Here is a 13,071-nt window from a genome sequence, read left to right as displayed (position 1 = left end):
CAATTCTGGATGAACTTTGACTTTGAATGTGGTTGTAAACTGTATGGCCACCAGTGTTAGTTGTGTGTGTTGTTTTTCAGGGATTTCTGATAGACTTAAAATATAGTGAAGAGTAGAAAATGTTCTTTAGAATGTTGCCGGTTCTGGTGTAATCTTGTAGAACCTGATTTGACTGAACCCTTAGTAAGTTACAAGTTTATTTAAAAAAAAAAATGTAGCTAGCTAATTCTGTATAAAGTGGCTGGAGCAGAGCTGTGAGAATATGAAGAACACTGGAAACTGAGGGGAAAAGTGGCCCAGGGCCTTACTTACATATGGTTCAAATAGTTTGGTCATACCCTATGGAAATACCTAATATCTGATGGGATTCTTTAATCTTTCCTGATGTTGGCCGCACCTTTACAATATTTTTATTTACAAAAATGCTACATGTTGGAAATAAGAATGGTAGCTCTGCTAAATGGATGCGCTTTCAATATCTGTATGTTCGTCCATGTTTATATTCATTTTTCATTTGCTTTCTGCTCAGTTCAAGGATGCTCTTTTTCCTGACTTTATTAGCAATCCCTTCCCTTACGTTTCATTGCAGTCCAGATGGTTTGAAGCCTTTGTTTGTTGTTCAGGTGGTCTCTGTGCTGATGGCAACAGACGGCTGTTAAATGAAGCATTCTTCTTTCCCCTCACTCTGTTAATTGGTATTCCGTTAACTGATATCTAGCTCCCCTATATTCCATGGCTGCGTGAATGAGCGCCTTGCTGATCGCACGCCCTCCCCCACTTTCTCCACGGCTGACTCCGACATCACTGAACTGGCTGATGAACAGCAGGATGAGATGGAGGACTTTGATGATGAGGCCTTTGTGGATGATACTGGCTCCGACGTTGGAACTGAGGAGGGATCAGACCTCTTCAATGATGGGCGCGACCCGTTTTACGACCGATCCCCTTGGTTCATTTTAGTGGGAAGGTTGGTGAGGTTACTGTGAGAATGGCCAAAAGGGACCAGCTCTTGCTGTAGACTGCAATGGCTTTGCCTTGTGCTGCATAGAGTATCTGTCAAGACAGCCAAAATATCTATATACATAAATTGGAATCGCCAGAGAATGAGTGTAGTTTAACATTAAGTTTTAAATTCCCATGTCAGAGGCCATGAAGACCTAAATAATAATTGAGAAAATAACCCTTAGATGCAACAACATGAGTAAATCTATTTCTAGGTAACTTGTCACAACATAGACTGAATGTGGTTTTGCTTATGTACAGTATTTAAACGTTATTTATGGAATGCTCTATTTAGCCATTGCAAGATTGCTGAGATAGTATTGCAATATGTAATTTTCTCCCGTAGAAGAGTCTCGGAGTACGGTGAAAAGTCTTTAAGTCCACTCCAATAAATCCATTTTTTGAAAACTCATTTAACGTCCTCTGTGTCTGAAGAGAAAAGATGCCACGAGGAGAATGAAGAATGGTCCTTTCTGGATGAGGAAGAGAGTATTCTTTGAGATGATTTGGCTTCTCAGATTATGCATGACTCTTGGTAGCAAGTTTTATGTAGTGAAAGGTCATCATCATTAAAATTCACTGGCTGGTGGTGTTTATCAGCGCTTTCCCCATGCCCCATGCTCGAATTCCTGAAACAAGTTTGCTTAATGTATTTTAGAGTATTACCTGTTTTGCCAATCTAGATATGATTAAGGCATTATTAGACTTCAGTCTGTGGTGTAGAACCTAAGGACAGCAAGTTTCGTTAAAAAAAATGTAGCACTTTGCACTGTTTCTTCAAAGATAGTCTTGCTCAAACGTGTTACTCATGACAAGAAACGGATTTTATTTAGTGACTTTGCTCCCCTCTCTTCTTCTCCCACTCACCCAATTATGCTTTTTTGCTCATTTGATCACTCTGTAAGCCAATCTACTTGTTAAAACAGTAAGGGAGGTGGTTACCAGAGGTGTTGTACAAAAGATGGGGTAAGACTTCATGGCTGGGAGAAGGGAGGAACAAAGGAGAAGGGACCAGAGCTTGGTTTTATCCTTTTCTGTGACGGCAAGCAGGGAAGACTTCATGGTCAGGAAGACGGGATCATTTTGCAGTTTCCTCAAATGCAGGAAACTTGATTGCATTATTTGTGAAAATGAGGGACTGAGTTTGTCAGTCTTTTATCAAGCTTTTAGATCAGTTTAGCTGTATTGTCTAACCTCATTCTTTGTCTTTAGTGGATCTATTTACAAGCTGTGATTAAAACTTGGAACTTCCTTGATCTAGTCTTTGAAATGAAAATTACAGTTATTTACAGATGCAAGAAATTGCATTAATCCTCTTTGATCTCTCTGAATTTGTGCCCTTACGTGCAATGTCTGATAATGTGTTTTATAAAATTTAATTCTTTCAGGCTAATCTGATCCGCAAGAGTCAGTTTGGGAAAGCCATCCTAACTGACTTGGAAGTGGTTGTCAGCTAGTTAAAGCGTATGTGTGCTGTCTGCAATGGCTAGGGCTGCTTTCTTGTAACAGTGCTGGCATACTCAGCGTATTCTCCTGTTGTGCGTGTTCTTTCAGAGCAGGACCTTCAGTGCTTGGGAAAAAGTTGAGCTATTCATCTTCATTTCACAAACTCTTCAGGAAGCACAACACAAGCTGAGCAAATACAGTGTATAATGAAAGCAGCCGTGCTTCCTGGCAATTACACAGCTTGCTTCCCGTTTCCTTGTATTAAAAAGAATACTGAGCTCTGTCTCTATAGGCAGACATATGAAGCTGCAGCAGTTAAGGGTACTAGCCTGAACCATGTAAGCTGCATATATTAAGGAACTCTACTTGGGTTGTAAATTGTATTGAGGAATGAAACAGTGTGTATTACCTCTGAGTAGACAGCTGAATGACTTTTTCCCAGTTGTTGGCTTCTATTCTGTTCTGTTTCTATTCCTGTTCTGTTCTTCTATTGTGCTGATTCTGTCAGCAGAAAGCTGTTAGACTGTTTAGCACCACTGAATAGAAACTATTTTGATTCCTCAGTGTCTTCCAGCATGAGAATTCTACTTTTGAGCAGTGTGACTTACAAGCATCACAGGGTATGTCCGTCTACATAGATATTGTCTTGAGCATAAGGTAGTGTTCAATTTATAACAAAATGAAAATTCCTTAGCACTTTTAACTGTGTGCTGTTTTGTATGTTGTGGAATGTGTAGGACAAAAATAAAATAATATTTAATATTTTTGGGGGGCGCTCATGAGCAATAGTGAGTCCAATCATGAAGGGGAGGAGGAGGAGGAGAAATTGATCATGTAGTTATCCAACTCCTTGGGCATCACAGGTTGTTTTTTTTCTCTCTGTGCTGTGACCGTCTTTTATTTGTACTGTAACTATTAAAGAAAAGGAAAAAAAGAGCTGGTCCCTTTTAGCCATCTCTTCTGGCATGCTGGGCTGTCTTTAAGGCTGATTCTATTTAATGGTGTGACATATCAAGCATTTGCTGTTTTTAAGGGAGGTGGGAGAGGACTATGGGATATTTTATTTAAATCTTGAATTGGTGTGTTTGTTTAAAAAATATCCGTCGTCATTCTGAGTTCTGTTGGTTTTGTTTTGATTTTTTATAAAAAATTGTGTTTGTTAAATTTCATTTCTAGTTTTGTTGTGAGTATGCCATTTTACCTCACCAATCTTTCTGCTAATACAGCTCCCCCTCTTTCAGTCTGCTGGGCTAAGGTGTGGGGGGACACTTGCATACAGGATGTTTGGGGAGTGGGAGTCTTCCCAGATGTGGGAAGAGGAGGAGGATAACCTTAACATTTCATCCACTCCTAACTTGGTACTGTCTTGTGATGAAGCAGATGGAATGGCACTGGAAGGCAGTATTGCTGCATAAACCAGCTCTTTTCTCTGTACAGCAAATGTGCTATTGCTCTCCATTCTACAGAAGAGATCCAGCATTTTCTTCACCAAACAGGAAGCTTAAAACTTTTTGCATTGTGTGCTTTTTCTTTCTCTAAGTTAAAATGATTGCAATGAGCTAGGGGACTGGATGGAAGGCAGTTAAGGAAGATGAGAAATATTTTTTTCTTTGGGGTGGTCATTTTACTGAGGTGACAAAATTGTAGTTGCTAATAAAGCTGAATGCTTTGGCTGTCATATGTTGAACAGCAGCTTCAGAACTTTAGCTGTGCAAATAAAAATGTATTTTTGTTTTTCATGCAGTTAATGCTTTCACTTGCCACTAGTTTGGCTTTGAAGTAGGAAGGCTTCTGTAATGACTGCCTCTTTTAGTTAGTGAAACTGTCTCTTACTGTATACATATCAATGTAAGGCTATTTAGATTCCTTTCTGTTGGGGAAAAATGTCTGTTCTCCCTAGCCTGAAATGCAGTTTTCAGACTGTGTGTGTTTTTCGTGTTGAGCATATAACTATGTACCTTCCTGAACTCCATCCTTGGTCCAGTCCAAGTGAACAATTCCAGTTTGTTAGCATGAGGAACTGTTTTCTTGTATGGTGGGATGCTGCTTTCTCAAATGAGCACCACCTGAAATTTCAAAGCTAAAAATGAAAATGTTTTCTTAGAGAAAAAAAAAAAATTAAACTTCTCATTTTGTTACTTTAAATTTAGTCTCTTCTCCCTTCCCCTGCTTTATCAGTGCTTACCTCACTTTGGAGCAGACTGAAAAGGAGTTAGATCCTAATCTTAGTCAAGTGTTATGTTGCAGTTGGTTTTTTTTGTTGTTGTATGGTTTTCTTCATATTTCATTTTGCTACATTTATAGCCTTATTAATCATTCTCTTCTCTATTGCATTTTGTCACCACTTTGGTTTTTAGTAGTATTTTTTTTTTTCTCTCTGTTTCACAACTGACACCTGTTTGACTACCTTGTCATTTCATTCATTCTGGGAACGGGCATGTGAACCCAAGGAGAAACACTTACCTTTTCTAACTTTGGTCCTTAGCTATGTGTCAGAAGGAATTGAGTTTGGATCAGTCTTGCTGTGTTCACGGAACAAATTCTACAGCTGATGTCTCCAGACAGAGGCAGTGAAGATCTTTATTTCTCTCTCAGTCCTCTTTTGTCATGCAGGACTTTCCCTATGAATATTAAACAATAACAGTTACAAATTTGAGAAATTAATTATGCTTAATAATGAGGACTAATAAAAGGGACTGCAAGAAGGAACTCCAGTTAAACAAATGACTGGTGTTTAGCATAATTTAAGATGCATAAATTCATAAAAATTACATACATAATTGGTTAGTCACTTTAATGACTGGTAAAACCATTGGTTAAACTTCTATGTATCTCAGTACTCTCCTGAACTCTGAAACAGCTCAATAAATAAAGCCTTCCATTTTTTCCCCTTGTTGAGAGCCATTCTTTACCTGACTTGTTAGGCTTCTCAACATTTAAAGTTTTTTAACTCTTGCGATTCATTGCAAAAATGTAAAATAATAATGTTAGTCTAACTTTAATTAGAAATCTGTACAATAAAACTTATTAACTTACTGTTCCAAAATAGACCCTACTTGTATGTAACTTTAAAAGTTAGCGTATAGCAGGATCATCCAGTACTGGGCCTAAATGCTGCTTTTCCTACTGTAAACTGTAATTTCTAAATGATTGCTCTAGAGTACTGTTGTGGTGTTTTGTTGTTTGTTTTTTGGTCTCTCTCTTTTTTTTTTTTTTTTTTTCTTTTTTAAGAAATAAATATAATACTCCTAAAGATATTTACTGTGAAGACTACGAGTCTTTCACTATCTGTATACTCACTCAGTGAATCTTCCAAGAAACCTAAGAGATGACTTATGGTTTATTGGGGATTTCTGATTACTCTGTATACCATGCTATCAAATGAATAGAGAAGAGAGAAAACATTCAGTCAATCTGTTTTGAAGAGTGTTCTTATACGTTCAGTAAAATATCTGAGGCTGTGTGAACACAGTAGATCAACTCCCTTTTAATTTATCACTTCAAACTACACTCATGGGGTGGAAAACTCAAACAACTCTTTGTACTCAGTAGCTCCTTAGTAGACTTCTACCATCTTGCTAACAGCTCCATTTACAACTGTAGTGCATCTAAAATTATGTTCTATAAAGCCATCATCTTAAATTGTCTCCTTCATATGTTTTGTAACTCACTAATATAAGCCCTGTGTCTCTAGTATACTCTGATTTAGATAATTTTGTGGCTTCATTTAGCTTTGACACTGCTGCAGAACCCTGTGTGGCCAATACGGATACATGACCACAGTGCAGGTCTAATAGATGGAGTAAAGTAGACTCTGGAGATTTGAATGTCCCATTAGCCAACCAAATACTGCAGTCTGGTTTTGCAGATGATTGCCTAATGCTGTTTGTGTTTTCTTTCCTTCCTATTACCAGAGCATTTGTATACCTGAGCAATCTACTGTACCCGGTGCCGCTTATTCACAGAGTAGCTGTTGTTAGTGAGAAAGGAGAAGTACGAGGATTTCTGCGAGTAGCAGTGCAAGCTATAGCAGGTGAGATACTCTTGAGAGCTTTACCTTGCAACTCTTTGGTACACTATGAATAGCTGCAGCTTTAAAAAACAGGCAAACAAATCAAACCATTCTCTCTTACATTCAAACCTGAATAATTTTAGTGTTGCAAAGAACACTTGTTCTTTATTATTAACTTGCTTTTGAAATTCTTTAATTAGCGTGAATCATATGGACCAAGTGTGAATAAATCTTGAAATAATGATACTGACCAGAAGCTTTTAAGATGATGGTGTTGACCAGTGAAGTTTATACCTGGCAACTAAAGCAACACTGCTTTTTAAGAGTGAAAGGGCTAACTAGTGTCAGGAGACTTTTTAACTAAAAGCAAAGGTTTTCTTTCTGGCACCTGGTATAAACAGTGGACAAAGGTACATGCAAGTTGGATAGTTGTGGTGACTTGCAGAAAAGTTAAATGTACCAAGTGTTTGCTCCTTCCAAACTATCCTTTTAAATGCACAGAAATGTGCTCCTCCATAGTCTGACTGAATAGCATGTGAAGCACTTCCTGAACTGACAGTTTTCAGTGTAGTATAAACAGAAATCAGCAGCAGTTTTCCATTTCATTGCCTCACTAAAATGTGTTGAGACCTAGAAGCTGCTTTAACATACTGTTTAATCACCAAGCATTATCAACTTTTCAGAAGAGAAGGGTAGACATATGGGGATGGTGACTGCTTCATCCAGTTTTCAACTGCCATTGTATGCGTGCCAGAGCTTAACTGCAGTCCGGTAGTCGGCTGCTAATATTCTATACTTTAACAGTATGAGGTGAGCTAGTTGAGTTTTACTGTTGGTAGTCAGCCATGTCTTATCTATTCTGGTGAGAGCACAGATACTTCCCATAGTTGTCCTTTCTAGCAGTGGCTAACTGCCAACATTTCTGTATTGTTTAGGTAGGGTAACGCTGGAAGTTTCACTCTCCATGGGAACATACAATGAAATCTCAGACTCTGAAGATGTCTAAGAATCACTCTGGCAGGGACTAAAACAGCAAATGAAATAAAATCTGGTTTAATGTGTACAAAATCTCATTTCTAGTTTGTTTTGGTCTCCTTAGCATTGACCAAATATTTCCAAATAAATATTCTATTTATCCATCCAAATAAATAGAATACAGCATGGCTAATAGAAATTGAACTGGGGACATCCCCTGAAAAAGAGCCATGGCATTATTTGGTCCCAAAGCGAAGCTTCAGAACACATTCTGAGTCTTGGGATTTCTCCTGCAAGAATGCATTTACTGTGGAAAAAATAGCTGGTGTTTAACCAGGCCTCATTGTTGTCAGTCTCTGCGAAGAGGAGGAGGTTAAATGGGCAGATTGTGTGGACAGAACTGCCGTTTAAATTTACAGCGTGTACTTGTGAAGCTTTGCTAGTGTTACTGCTTAGTTTATGGCTACAGAATTTTAGATGGCAGTTTAAATCAACGTAAGTATACGTTCCCACGTGGGTCGTTGTATTATAGTATGTTAATTTACCTCGGGTATAATAATCAGAAGTAAAAAAATAATCAAAATTAGTACTAAAATTGTTTTGCATTCAAAATCCTCTGAAGTTAAGTATATTAATGTTGAAAATTCATAGCCTGTCTTATTATTTTCCCACACTTGAGTTCGTGACGGATAGATTTCTGCTATGACTTCTTCCAGCACTTACTCTAATCTGTTATTGGTTGACTGGAACCAGGCCTCTTCTGCTTTATGGACTGGTTTCCATTGTAATCAGAATTGCCATTTAGATAACTTTGAGGGTTTTCCCCTCTCCTCCCCGCCTTTTTTTTTTTTTTCTTTTTCTTTTTTTTTAGCTGATGAAGAAGCCCCAGATTATGGATCTGGTATTCGACAGTCTGGCACTGCTAAAATTTCATTCGACAATGAATATTTTGATAAGGTAAGAAGTCTTAAAATTGAGTTAGGTTTCTTTGAGTGCAGTAGTTAGTGCTTCTAAATAAAGACTAAGTATTGCGGGGGAAGAAGGGGACGGCAAAACCAGAAACTGCAGGAGTCTGTTACATGCTACTTCATTTAATTTTTCAGAGTGATTTTTCTTCAGTTGCGATGACTCGCTCTGGACTGTCATTGGAAGAATTAAGAATTGTGGAAGGGCAAGGACAGAATTCGGAGGTTACCACTCCTCCAGAGGAGATAAACAGAATGAATGAGCTAGGTAAGCAAGAAATATGTAGTAGTTTTGGAGAACTTAAGGGAAATCTGGGACACTTTCAGTCAGTGATAGAAAAGGGTTCTGAGTGTCCTTCAAGAATATGATAGGTAGGGAGAAGTGTAACTGGTGGGTTGCATATGATAGATGCTGGAGTTATTCATTTGAAGAACTGTGCAGAAAAACTGTTCCCAGGTATTTGGATCTCTTGATTATCAGCGAATAATTGAGGCTCAAAAGAAAAACAAAAAAGTGTGATGGGACTAAACTGTTGCTTGAAGGAATATTTTAAGAAAAGAAAGGAGAACAAAAAAAAAAAAAAAAAAGGAAAAAAGTGATTTCATGTAGGATGTTTATGTCTCCTCCCTAAGACTTGAAGTCAGCCACTTTGGATGGAAAGATGACTATGGAAGGATTCACTGAGGAAATTGGTGATCACTTGAAACTGGGTAGTGTGTTTACCTTCCGTGTGACAGTGCTACAGGCCAGCGGCATCCTTCCTGAATATGCAGATATTTTCTGCCAGTTCAAGTAAGAACGTGTCCTTATTTACATTAAGCAATTAATGGTTTGACAGAGAGTGTGAAAATAGTGCGCAATGGAGGGTCTGACTGAGAGCTTTTCAAATCGGTGGCAGTGTAGTATAGAGAAGAAAAACACCTTGTCAGTTACTGGAATTCCTGTTACGAGCAGTACCTGCTTTGTGTTAGCGTGGTGTTAAGGAATAAAGTTTTGCAGAAAGGAATTAAGAATTGGAGTGGACTCTTAAGTTACTAGTTAGAGATATCTTAAGGTTTTGCTTGATAATGGCTTTTAGTGTGAAAAATTTGATATTAGATCCTACATATGCTCAATTGGAATGAAAGCTATATGACCCTTGAGTAAATCAGTAGCTCTGAAGTGAAAGTGTTCTTTGGCTTAGTTTCTTAAGAAAGAGAACGAAAAATGGGAGTAATAAAGACACAAAACAAGTACGTGAATTGTGGTCCCAAAGTCTAGGGTATTCCTAGCTTTTCAACTCCCTGTAAAGTTCTAGCAGAATAAATTTATGGTTTCCTTTCAGTGTTGGGTTCATGGCACAGCAATCTTCACTAAACTGTTCTGTGGTGGGGTGGGGGTTTTTTTTGGTTTTTTTAAAGCTTTTTACATCGGCATGATGAAGCTTTCTCAACAGAACCTCTCAAAAACAACGGTCGAGGGACTCCCCTTGGGTTTTATCATGTTCAGAATGTAAGTAAAACTTCAGATGAATACTAAGTGCCTGTTTTGGCACTGGGAGTTGTGTGTATCCTTCTGGTTAAACTCGTGAGGGGTGTATGGAAAGGGGGGCAAGGGGAATTATTAAGAATAGACAGTAGGAGGAGTGATCAGGTGAATGATGTAATCCCCAATGGAGAAGAAAACACAGAATGATTCTCTGTGGCAGATTTAACTCTTCTGTTTCACCTCTACTTCCTACCTATGAATTCTCTGTTTCCTTTCCAGGATGTTCAGTGAAAGCAGTCTAGAATTCAGGAAGTAAAATACACGTGAATAGCACTGCTCATGATCTCAGATGAACTGAATACATCTATTTTTATGAGCTGTGTAATCCTTTGGTTACATGTAGCCTCCTCTTCTCCTACTTAAAATGCCTGATGTTGAGGCTTTCATTTTCTCCTTTATCAGAGAGTAGAATTAATGCCTAAACCAAAAAGGATTACAGTTGCTTTTACTGCAAGTGGTGCTAAACTGTATGAAAAATACAGACTCCTAAAATTCACACTTGTAACATTTCTTATTTGTATGTCTCATTTTCTTTCCTTACTTTGCCTAATAGATTGCTGTGGAAGTGACAGAATCATTTGTGGAGTACATCAAAACAAAGCCCATTGTGTTTGAAGTCTTTGGACATTATCAGCAGCATCCTCTCCATCTGCAAGGACAGGATCTCAACAGGTATTGCTCACTATTCTGGCATAAAGGCTGTTTATGATCATGCTCTGGTTAGCTCCGCAGTTCAGGCAGTACTTTTTCATGCTCCTGAAATTATATAGCCACACCCTCACAAGTAGGATTCCTGACTGAGGTAAGAGTGTTGGCAGAGGCCTGTTTACCCAATGTAGTATGTTTTGTTAGTGAGCGGTGGAATCGTTCTGCCATCTCAAACATGGAAGGCTGTCTGCCAATACAGCTGCATCCACCCTACAAACACTGTGGTGGTAGAATATTGTACTCAGAACTTCAGTGGTGATCTCAGTGAGTTCTGGGTAAACCTTAGCAGTGCTCCAAGATGCAGCGTTCCCTCAGGGCAACTGGCCTGATGCGTGAAGGCAGGATGACAAAAGAACAGAGATGAGATTAGGGGGAAAACAAAAGGCTCTCAACCTTTTGATAAACTAGTGCCAAAGTTGCTAAGCATTTGAATTTTTGGTATTAGGGACAGGACCCCTAGCTGTTGTCGTCTTCATAGCTTAAGGGAAGAGGCTATTGTCTGGATTGCTTGGCCTGGTTAGCCCTCCTACTGAAGGCAGCAGCTGCGAAGAGGAAGCACGTGCTGGTTTTAAGAGGAAATGCCAGCTGAGGCTTGTTCCTTTTCCTTAAGTTATTTTGGGAAATGCCTGTTACCTACTTTTAAATATTCAGTGCAGAATGGGGGTAGAGCAGTTGGAAATGCTAAATATTTTTTTTTATTATTTTTTTTCTACTGACAGCTAGGAATAATTAAGTTAGAATAGAGGAAGGACATAGGTTAGTCTGAGAAGTGTGCTGAGTCCACTTGTTTTGCTGACAGGTGATATTTACCTGTCTTCATAGGATTGTGAGGATATTTTTACGGATAAAAATGGGTGGAAGAACTGTACTGGGTGTGTGTGTATACATAGATGCGTGTGTGTATTTTTATGTTTAGCTGTCTCTATATATTGATAACTCTTTTCATTTCTCTATAGTCCTCCACAGCCTTCCCGAAGATTCTTTCCTCCCCCTATGCCACTCTCAAAGCCAGGTGAGAACCGTTCTCTAGTTCTGTACATTACATGTCTGCTACTGAAAATGAAGGTTGTAGTGTTTTTCCTAAGCTATTCAGGACACCAAGAAATGTAATGGAGTGAATGTTGGCATTGGATCTATCTTGCTGGCTGTCTTCCTTTTTATGTGTTCTTTTCCACCTTCTCTTGGAGGAAGTGCTTCTTGGTTCATTAAAGTGTAGAATGTCATTCCTGAGGTGTTGACAATATTCTATGAGATCTGGCTATGGCTCTTTATGTGCTTACTGAGCACTTGACTGGAATTTGCTTATTCGTTAACCGCTTCATCTTTTTGCTCTCTAACATTCTTGTTTAGTGAGTCAGTCTTGTTGAAATGATCCTTGGTTTTCTTTGCTTAATTGTAATAATGCATGCTGAACTCTTCTGTGGTTTTTTTTCCATTTCACCTTTTAATTTCGTCCTTCTCCAGCTTTCTCTCACCTGCATATTTCTACCATCCTTTTTTTGGTGTGTTCCGTTCCCTTTGCAGACCATGAAAGAAAAATTGAGTTGATTAGGTATCTTATGTCTGGCTATGTAAACGTGCATGTGCTGAACACGCTATCCGAGCATGCCAACGTGCTTGCATCCTCTGCTGTGGCTGCTTTCCAGGATGGAGCTGACCAGCTGCCACCTTTTCTCTTTCTGCCTGTTCCCAGTTGTCAAAGTGAGCGGGCTCCTAAACGAGATGGTTAGTAGCCAAACTTGATCTATGGTAGATGTAGAAGTAGTTCCAAAACGTGCTTCAAAGTTCCTTTTTTCTTATCTTTATCATGTAGTATTTTTGGGACTAGAAACTGCCATGGGTGCGGTCATGGAAGGATGATGCAGTGCCTAAGTTTAGGGCTATTCTAGGGAGAACCATATAGAAAGTCTATAAACTCCAGTGTGCTAGTTATCACAGATTTTTCTGTGTCACTGGATCTGTTCTCTGAAACTTCCTGGACCTGCGATTTTTTTTTTTTTTTTTTTTTTTGTGTGTTCTGCACATAGTCTTATGATATTGGGATGAGAGAAGCTGCATATGAAAAAACAGCTAGCTGTAGAGGAAACAGTCTGCTGTGTTCTATATAGGTTTCCTTGTTGCTCATATTTTTTTGCCCCTAAGTGCTGTTCCTCACTTACATTTTCATTCTGTTTTATTTAAAAAAAAAAAAAAACTACACGCTGGTTATTAATTGTGCCAGAGCAAGTCCATGAGAAGTTCTGGAACTGGCTTTCATGTATAGTTAAATGTGTCTTTCCGTTGTTTTTCTCTGCTGGTGCTTTTGAGTTTCTCTGCTTAGCAATACATTTGAGTGACTTGTGTGTTTGATATTCCTCTTGCTATCAACAGCATTGAGTCCAGCTGTAATGAGTTCATGTGCAGCTACATGGTATGATGGTTATAAGAGAGTGACT

The 13,071-nt window shown here is 38.7% G+C and overlaps 1 protein-coding gene across 25 annotated transcripts in view; it reads left to right on the top strand.

Annotated features, from left to right (window-relative positions):
* The window catches only part of KIF1B (kinesin family member 1B), a 98,567-nt gene that overhangs the window by 65,347 nt on the left and 20,149 nt on the right, over positions 1-13,071 (top strand). For 9 of the 25 annotated variants that reach the window (XM_069782518.1, XM_069782519.1, XM_069782520.1 and 6 more), the window contains 9 exons: positions 719-967; positions 6,363-6,481; positions 8,307-8,392; positions 8,539-8,668; positions 9,034-9,193; positions 9,802-9,892; positions 10,482-10,600; positions 11,593-11,648; positions 12,161-12,361. In XM_069782518.1, coding sequence (XP_069638619.1) covers positions 719-967; positions 6,363-6,481; positions 8,307-8,392; positions 8,539-8,668; positions 9,034-9,193; positions 9,802-9,892; positions 10,482-10,600; positions 11,593-11,648; positions 12,161-12,361 — 1,211 coding nt within the window. The remainder of the gene's footprint in view (positions 1-718; positions 968-6,362; positions 6,482-8,306; positions 8,393-8,538; positions 8,669-9,033; positions 9,194-9,801; positions 9,893-10,481; positions 10,601-11,592; positions 11,649-12,160; positions 12,362-13,071) is intronic. The other 16 variants (XM_069782526.1, XM_069782527.1, XM_069782541.1 and 13 more) reach the window with 3 other exon arrangements.

The sequence above is a fragment of the Haliaeetus albicilla genome, chromosome 4, assembly GCF_947461875.1.
Source record: "Haliaeetus albicilla chromosome 4, bHalAlb1.1, whole genome shotgun sequence".
Classification (NCBI taxonomy): Eukaryota; Metazoa; Chordata; class Aves; order Accipitriformes; family Accipitridae; genus Haliaeetus; species Haliaeetus albicilla.
The sequence above is the reverse complement of the archived record's forward strand: the minus strand, read 5'-3'. Positions and strand labels throughout refer to the sequence as shown.